The sequence below is a fragment of the Buceros rhinoceros genome, unplaced genomic scaffold, assembly GCF_000710305.1.
Source record: "Buceros rhinoceros silvestris isolate BGI_N320 unplaced genomic scaffold, ASM71030v1 scaffold18177, whole genome shotgun sequence".
NCBI classification, from domain to species: domain Eukaryota; kingdom Metazoa; phylum Chordata; class Aves; order Bucerotiformes; family Bucerotidae; genus Buceros; species Buceros rhinoceros.
Genome location: NW_010421749.1, coordinates 20,917 through 30,108, shown reverse-complemented (window position 1 = coordinate 30,108; position 9,192 = coordinate 20,917). Strand labels below are relative to the sequence as shown.

Genomic DNA, 9,192 nt, shown 5'->3' with positions numbered 1-9,192 from the left:
AGCCATGACTTCATTTTATCTGGCTGGGAAAGCCCCGCCAGCAGATGTCCCCTCAGTTCACTACCCTGCTTGAAGAGCAAGGCGAGAGCAGTGTTAAAATGCACATAGCTGAAGCAATCTTTACAGACCCCTATGCTATGGAGTCACTCGGCCCACTCTTGCACTACAAAATTCTTCTAAATGAAAAAGCTTAAATCAGCATCAAAATGACTCTGGAATTGCTCTTCCCAGCATTGGAACAAACCAATGTGAAGCAGAACGAAATGACAATATGAGCACTTCCCATTTTGCAGAAAGCAAGAAAAACAGATGGTAACAGGATTCCCTTCACAGTTTACTCAGGAAAGGAGTGTACAGGTCTCTGCATCAATTTAAGACTAGTTCTAAGGTGGTTTAAGAACTAACTAAACATTTTTCTAACCCTTTCAGTTTAACCTACAAAAATAAACTCTCTGAAATGTAAAGTATGAAATCATCCTTTTTCACCTCCCCTTAAATGCAGCGTTCTTACTGGACTTCAAGAATGAAGAACGTAATGGTTCACAGTTGCTGCTGCCATCATTCAGTTCCAACTTAGGCAGAAATTCTTCACTGTGAGGGTGGTGAGGCACTGGAACAGGTTGCCCAGAGAGGCTGTGGACACCCCCTCTCTGGAGGTGGATGAGGCCAGGCTGAGCAACCAGATCTAGTGGAAGGTGTCCCTGCCCCATGGCAAGGGAGTAAGAACTAGATCTTTAAGGTCCCTTCCAACTCAAACCATTAAATGATTCGAAAAAGCAGGGCGTGTAACAGTAGTAAGAGAGGATTACAGGAAGAAGTGCAACAAAATGCAACTGGTGACCAAGACCAAGTAAGTTTCTCTTGGAACTTGTCGCAAAACCAAATCCAATGTGCATTTTTATCACACATTCTAAAACTTGATGCTTGCAGCAGCATCAGTCATTTACCCCTCTTGCCAGAGGCTGACAAATGTGTCTGAAAGGCAAAAAGACGATAGAAAGGACAGACAAGAAAGCAAGAATGCAAACCTTATTTTAGACTTTTCTCCCTTTTGATCCAGACCAATCAAATCCTGCAGAATCAGAGGTGCCTAAATTTCCAGAAGACTAGAGGTGTTAAAGCTGGCTCTTCCAGTGTACATGGCAACTGCTCCCCACCTCTGCTTGATGAAAAGCAGTGACATGTCATGGGTTTAATACTGAAGACACAAATAGGTGTAAAGGGCATCAAGAGCTGTTCATCTAGCCATTACATCAAGGGAATGTCAAGAGAATTACCAGTACACAGGTTGCCATAGAGAATCTGCAACAATGAATACAATTTATGTTGAACTGCACAATATTCTTGAAAATTTGAATTGTTCATCTGTAAGAGACCTCCGTATTGTAATCTTCAAATTGCAGCAAAGAGGAAAAACCCCATAGTTGTTACCTCCTAGAATTTCTTCTTCTTTTGTACTTGAAAGATCAATTTTTTTTTGTATTTTTCATCTGAGTGGTTTGCTATATTGCAATGATGCATAAAAAATGCACACAATTATTTCAGTGTAGGTGATTCCACGTTTCACATGAGAAACCACAGGAGTGGACAGAAGTACATCTTGTTATACTTCACTGCCTTATTTTAAGCAACTGCATCCATACACAAATGTCTAAATATGCAGCCCAGTTACTGGAGGAGCAGCTCTTCTGCAGGTCAGTGAATGCCGTTGAAACTCAGACCACATTACTTGTAATAAATTTACGACTGTGCGTACACTTAACTAACAGAGTTCAAAAACTGAGAATTGTTACCTCAGCAAGCCCTGACCAGCACATTTTTTTTAGATTTGCAAAATCTTCTCTATAGGGTGATAAAGGAAAAAACAATGCAAATTTTTTATTGTAAAGCTCTACAGTTAAGCAGAACAGATGCTTATCTTGTACTACTCTTAAGGATTTTTGGACTAATAAATCTAAATGCAACAGCCGCCACAGAAAATTACCAGAATTGAGAGTTATATACAATAGGCTGCTAGAAATTAAAAAACAAATACAGCTGTACTGATAACTTATTTCAACACAGTAGCTGGTTTTCTACCCCAGCCTCAGTTTTTTGATTTCTAGGTCACTGCAGCAATTATAATAAGAAAGCTAGTTTCACTAATTGAACTTAAAGGCTAATCTTACCAGACCACTGTATAGATAGAATACAGTTGGCAGTATTTAGAAAGCTGGAGACCGATGTCTGCACATAGAAATTTAATTTAAAAATGAGTTTCTATCAATTGGCTTTATTAGCTATCCGCAGTTTACAAATTTGAATTAAGAAATAAAGTTATAGAATGGAATTAGCTTGAGCTAATTCTTGGTTGTGAGTTCTTTTTCTTTAGGTTCATAATAATTTTTATACAGGATGTCATCAGCAATGAGTTCTAGACTAAAACGCAGCCCCACTATTGCCTCATTCAATGTCATAATTTATATATAAAAAGATTGTTCTAAACATTTTTAAGAAGTACTTAATTATCTACACAATCAGGCCCTTTTTTAAAATTTGTACATAATACAGATATTTAAAGAGCACTTTATTATTCTATATTGCATTTTTTTATAAGTTTAAAAACTAGGAATAAATAGACCGTTCCCATGACAAGATGAAATCCACTATTCAGTATACCACAGGTATTGTCTTCTCCACACCTCATATCTAGCGCATAAAATTTTCTAGCAGGAATATTGTTTTAAAACACTAATTCCCCATCATTTTAACGCACATCAATTTATGCAAGTGCTTCTACGTCCTGATAAGTGCAGGTTTAACTTCATTCTGTATTTTGCAGTAGTCCACTAACTATCACCTTAGCATATGCTTAATTAATATTTTTTTCTCCATAGCTTGTAAGACAGTCAGAAGACAATTCATGTCTGGCAAGTAAGGATGCAGCTGCACTGAGGTTTCTATTAGGAAACCCCATTTCCAGCATTCACCCTTTTTTCTTTTTCCTGCCTCACAGCCAAAACCAGTAATAAAATGAATCATTTAACATCTAACATTAAGGTCACTAAAAATACAAGACTGTAAAGGAGAAAAAAAAAAAAAGGCAGCATATGCAACATAACACGTTGCTACAAGATTTCTGCTCTGTAAAGCTGAAATAGCAGTAAGAAGAGGCTGAGCCAGCAAGCTGCACAAGACAACAAATATGCTGGAATAAATGGAAACATCAACAGTCTTAAGGCAACCTTCATTTGAATCAGCAGTGTGATTACTTGTGTGTCTGAAGAGAAATCCTTCTTTAGTGTACTTAATTATGTCGATACAAAAGATGTTATGAACCATATCGATCCTAGAAAAGTAAAAAAGACAGACATGAGTTATGTTTTCCATTGAATAGAATTAGTTATACTTAGATTTCTAAAATAAATATTAGTTTAATTCTTAAAGGCTTAAGGAAAATGAAGCAGTGTCTCCAAGACCTGGAGTCTATGGTTACAATTCAGGAAAATTAGCCTGATTTTCAAACTCTTGAGAGCTCCCAGTGACATAGAGGAAATGCAAACTAACTGGAGCACAAAGCATGCTTTACACTATTGAAACCAGGTTGTCTTACTTTTGTGCACAAACTTGGATCAAAGGTATTACGGTCAGGTCAATTAAAGAGCCAATACAAGTGTTGGGCTAGATGATCAATACAGGTCCCTTCCAACTGAACTGTTCTATTCTAAGTTATGAACTGTTACTACTTTAAAGATAAAGTGACAGCAAATAACTTTCATGATGGCATCTTTGTTTCAATTATAAGAAAAGAAATAAACTATACCAGGGAAAAGGCAAAAATTGTATTTTAAGGAAGGTGAGCTATCAGCCACAGATTTATTTTAAAAAAACCAAAGATCTACTGTCTAGCACGAGAGGTCTACAAAGTTCAAAACCGAACTAATTATTTTCTCCCTAAGGGTGATTCAACAGCAGGATCCATGATACTAAATCCCTACAAAAAGACTTTCAGTGGCCGTTAATATATTATAGTATTTTTACTAACCTGTATAGATGTCATGACCCCATTAGCAAGTACCGAAAGTTTTCCAGCCACCGATTTCACTCCTTGTTTAAACTGAGTTATATCAGGAGCTGAAGGCAAGACATTTGTAATATTGTAGCTTCCTAAAAGGATGCACACACACACACGAACAAAATATTACGGGTCTCCTTTGATAAAACTTATTTACAATATAGTCTATTATTTGCAACAAGTCACATAAAACCCCAGTATAAAATACTGAATTTACTGAACTGAAATACCCAACTTGAAATTTAAGATTTTTTTTTTTTTAAAATAATGACTATACCTGTTATGCTTGTTTGCCCTACTACCAACACTAACAGGTCACTGCACTTCGCACGCTTCTCTGAGAATACAGTGACAGCTACTTGACAGTGTAACTAGAAGCTGAGTATGGCAGCGTATTCACCACGTGAGAGTTTCTCACTCTGTTCAACGTGTACCTGTTTGTTTTCTCTGATCTTCAAACAAGTCAGTTGAACTTATAGATGAACTTCCAGAAAATCTTTCTAGTCGAGCCCTTGCTTCATACTAGAAAAGAATTGAGAAGAAAAAGTATTGTAACAGTATGCTGAAATTCATAGGATTATATAGATATAGGTTTAGAATATGCAAATCCATTCTGAAAGTTGCTCCCACTTCATAGTTTTCACATGACTGACAGTGTGAGTTTGTCATCATCTCAGTTAATTTCTAAGTTGACCAAAGAGTTACCATTGCAATGCCAAGAGGCCAACTCATTGTTAGGTACCTTAAAATTGGTGAAAAACTATCCAACCATCAAAAACAACTTAAAAATGTGAAATTGAGTGGTTGGGTTGGATAAGGAAAAAGTACTGCATCATGTTAACCCTTCTCATCATATGACGCTTTTAATTCAACTTTTTGAGTTCTCTGGGAACAGTAATACATTGATTATATATATTTTTTAACATTACTCTTTACATTGTTAATTTTTAATTAAAAACAGGTTTTTAAAAATAATCCCTCACCTCCAAAATGCACATAATATTAATCTGGTTTGTATTTCTAGGCTGATTTGATTACATGTCATTTGTTGAACAATTCATCTGCTTAGCTAGCCTTACAATAGTAATAATGTTTCCATGTAACATGCAGAGGGAACAGATGTTCTAACAACTGTTTGTTGGCATCAGTTTGTGCATTCAGAAGAAATTAAGAAAGCCTTCACCTAGCATCAGGCTGATTATTTAAAAAATAAAGACTGCTGAATCACAGTCCACCACTTCTATCAGAAAAGAATGATGTTGGAGGTGAGGACCTACTTGCAGCTGCAACTCCTTAACATGAAATATTAAACTATAGGAAGTTATTGTAAGAGTTATCAGAGACTTGTAAATTTCTATGAAACAAATATTCAAGTGGACATGGTTCTATAAGCTTACTAGTTCTTTCAATTTAACTATTGCTGTGTCATTATACAAGAACACCGTGTTTATAGTCAAAGAACGTTTAACATTCAAAAATATTTATCACCGCTTTCTACTTACATCAGCATGATCTTGCCTTCCAAAGTACATATCTGATGAAATTGCTTTTACATTTCCGAATTTTTTTTGTGCCTCATCTGTGTTTAAAGATGGTTCATACTCAGGCTTACGACGAGATGCAGGCCTAAAAGAGAAATGAGCTGGAACAGTGAGTATAAATTTTATTTACATTCATGACAGAAAGCAATAAATTAAACAAGAAGCACTATTATTTTTGCTTTGTGAAGCCTAAAAGTATAATAAAAAGTAAAAATTAAATCAGTATCAGAGACAAAAAATTCAGATAATTAAGTTGATACAGCAGCAAATAAAATCTCACTTGCAGTTTTACAAGTTGGTGAGCATATAGTATTTACGATTCATTTAAAAACAAGCTAAATTATGTGAAAAAGGACAGTATTTCTACAAAACCTCAGAAAAAAATACATCAGTGAAATTCAGATTTAAATCCAATAGCACAAAAAGATTCAGCATCCTTTGAACTGTCACTGCCTTCCACCTCAAACATACATTCAACACTTGCCTTTTTTTGTTGTTTCGTTTTAAAGTAAATGCACTCAAATAAGGAGGTAATAGCAATACGGATGTGAACTCCTATTTTGTAATGTACGTCACCAATTCACTCTTTAGGAAACAACAGAGCATGGTTTTTGTTAAAAAAAAGAAAGAACAGAAACAGAAAACACAACTGAGCACACGAACCCCCACGTTCTTTCATTTTCCACTTGATTACAAAGATAAAAACACAGTTGTCAAAGAAGAAATACTTTCATTTTTATGATCACAACAATTAGACCTGTTGTTTGCAAGTATCTTCAAAACCTTCATCCAAAAAGTTGAGTACCCTACAGCTGCATGCATTTGGTAACTGGGTTCTCTTTGGTTCATTAGGCAATAAAAAAAGTAAAACAAGCATGTTCTCAGAACAATGCAAATATTAGAGTTTCTTTCCACACCTTTTTTCTACTTCTGTTTTTGCTGAAGCGATTTGGAAATTATCTCTAATACATGACCTGTATAGCACCGAACAAAACAGAGAAGTGCTTAAAATGTAAATAGGAAATTCAATTTACAAAAGAAATTCAACTGCGAAGTCCCTTGACTGATGATGGAATTTATGGTGAAATTCTCCTCCTACACTGTTAAAAATCCCACTACTATCACCAGGACTCAAATTGTATTAACGAGCTTGGGCTTTCTGTACAACAATCAGCCAGGATTTTTTGGTATACCTGTCTGAAAATCCTGTACTTTTAGAAGTTAACATTACATCAACATCTCTACTATTATTTTCTTTCTTCCAAAAAGAATCTGAACTGTCATCCCATTTAGAGAAAGTGCTGCTCTTCAAATCTGAAGAATCATAGTACCTGGAAAAAAGTATTAGAAAAAGGTATTTTAAAAGTGGAAGTTTATATTGTTAGACAAATATTGCTATAACAAGTGTTCACTAGCAAGTAAGTTTTTAGCATGATTTGTCAGTGAATAATCTGGATTTCATAACATTGGTTAGAAGCTTTGTACAGTTGAATCCAATGGATTTTTGGGTTTCTACACATGCATTTTAGCTAAAGTGAAAAGTCTGGCTTTTCTTTAGGCTGGATATTATCATGAATATGCAGTGAACTGCCTGAAATTTATGGTCCCACCAAAACCAGCGAAGTTGTCATTACTTGAAAGTATTACATCATCTTTAATGTCAGACAAAACACTGAAGAACACTGTCGAGATACCTGCCTGGTTTAAGAGCAACTCTAAATAAACTTCAGGATGGACTCTGAGCAAGGCACCATGATGACCCTACAAGACAGTCTGCTCTTAAAGACCTGGTGCTCTTGACACTCCATACTAAGATGCCGTCTGTGAAAAAAGCCACCATAGCTTTAAAGCACTTTGAACACGCCAGAGACACAAGAGCACCTAACCCACAGCATCCAACTGTGCTGTGCCTCCACACGGGGCAAAGGTTTCTAAGGGGCTCATAACGGCTAATCTCACAGTTCCACGTGAGTCAATCTGCAAGCTATGCAAACGGAGAATCTGCTCCCGTTTTCTGGGGCATCAACAAACATAGTTCAGAACAGTATCTAAACCTTGAGATGTTTTGCTTGCTTGATTTACAGATACTTATCACCAGTCTAATATCCGGCATGATTATTTTTCTTTGGGGCATATACTAAGATGAATTAGAATTACTTTACCTTTATTTCCAAGTCACAGCTTTGAATAAAGAAAAACTATCATCTTACAAGCCTTACCAAGTCCAACAATCTGACTTTTTACTTTCTTTAAAGAGAATGAATTTGTATACCAATTCAAATTAGATTCCACTATTGCTTTAACTAGAAGAACCAGAGACAGAAACAGCTAGGTTATAATTTATCTTCTAATTATGGAACAAAAACACATTAAAAAGCCTCTTCCATAATTCATCCTTTGTCTGCTAAATAACCCAAGAGCAGGAAGAGTTCTTTTCAAGGAACAAACAGAGAAGCACTGAAACGCAAAGTTTTATTTTACAGAACTGCTGCCGCTTTACCTGGTACCAATTTGCATTTCTGCCAGTAGTGATCACACTACAAAGTAATGACAAAAAAGTCTTTTTGGTTTTCTTTGTCAGTCTGCAAGTAATTACATACCATTTTTCCTGTTTCTGTGGTATCAATACAACAAAAGCAGTTTATAAAAGCAATATCTGCTTCTATCATTCCAGAAACAGCTGTTTCATTGCAATTAGTGCCTGCAGACTAATTGTTTTATAATTTGCTTTTCATTCATACTCTGACAAAAAATATGTCAAATAGTTTTTGTTTACATTTTATGTCTAAATACATAAAAGTCTATCAAATAAGACTGCAGACATCGACAGAATACACCCAACAAAATATCTCAAAAAGATGTAAATTTTTTGCATTTGGCATGTGTCTAGTTAAAAGAATTATGCAATTGTAGTATATATAGTATCATACTTCGATACCTGTTTCATTTTAAACTGCAAGTTGAAGACAGTACAAGAAAGGGAAAAAAAACCCCCACAAACAAAACCAGCACAAGTAATTCTGACAAATTCTGGATGCAGTGTACAAATGAAAGCTTATATAAGCAAATAAAAGCTGCTTGCAGACAGTTGCCAGACCCTGAACAAGCCAAAACCTGTAAACACATTGAATTAATTCAGGCTATCTTCTCCTCAAAAGTAACTACTCTTCTTTATAAATACATCTGTCATCAAATAAGGTCAACTATTTCACAACTTTTCTGATTCAGATGTCCCCTGAAAACACGCTAGGTGTGTAGGCATGTCCAATTACCTTGATCTTAAATTCCAAATTTGCGTAGATTTGAATATGTAACTTGTGCACACTTCTACCACCACTCAAAATAAAACTTGTACATTACCTTGAACCATAAGAGAAATACAAGTCTTCTACACAATCAGTGTACTTTTTCTTCGGCTTTGCAATTGCAGGAGTTTCCTGCTCTATTGTTTGCATATCTGAGGTAACCGAATGAGAAATGCCACTGGGGACAGGAAGAAAACAAGTATTTAAAGAGATGACAAAGCTCACACCCTAATAAAAAAAAAAAAAAAAAAAAAAACCCAAATTTAGTTTTTGAACCTTGCTCATAAAACCC

General features: G+C 35.5%; 1 protein-coding gene across 1 annotated transcript in view; it reads right to left on the bottom strand.

The window, feature by feature from the left end:
• Window positions 1-3,310: 3,310 nt before the first annotated feature.
• The window catches only part of ARFGAP3 (ADP-ribosylation factor GTPase activating protein 3), a 21,806-nt gene continuing 15,924 nt past the window's right edge, over window positions 3,311-9,192 (bottom strand). Inside the window, exons 10-15 of the mRNA XM_010139808.1 lie at window positions 8,956-9,078; window positions 6,789-6,926; window positions 5,557-5,680; window positions 4,489-4,576; window positions 4,025-4,146; window positions 3,311-3,328 (exon numbers count right to left, since the gene is read on the bottom strand). Of these exons, the coding sequence (XP_010138110.1) occupies window positions 3,311-3,328; window positions 4,025-4,146; window positions 4,489-4,576; window positions 5,557-5,680; window positions 6,789-6,926; window positions 8,956-9,078 (613 nt within the window). The remainder of the gene's footprint in view (window positions 3,329-4,024; window positions 4,147-4,488; window positions 4,577-5,556; window positions 5,681-6,788; window positions 6,927-8,955; window positions 9,079-9,192) is intronic.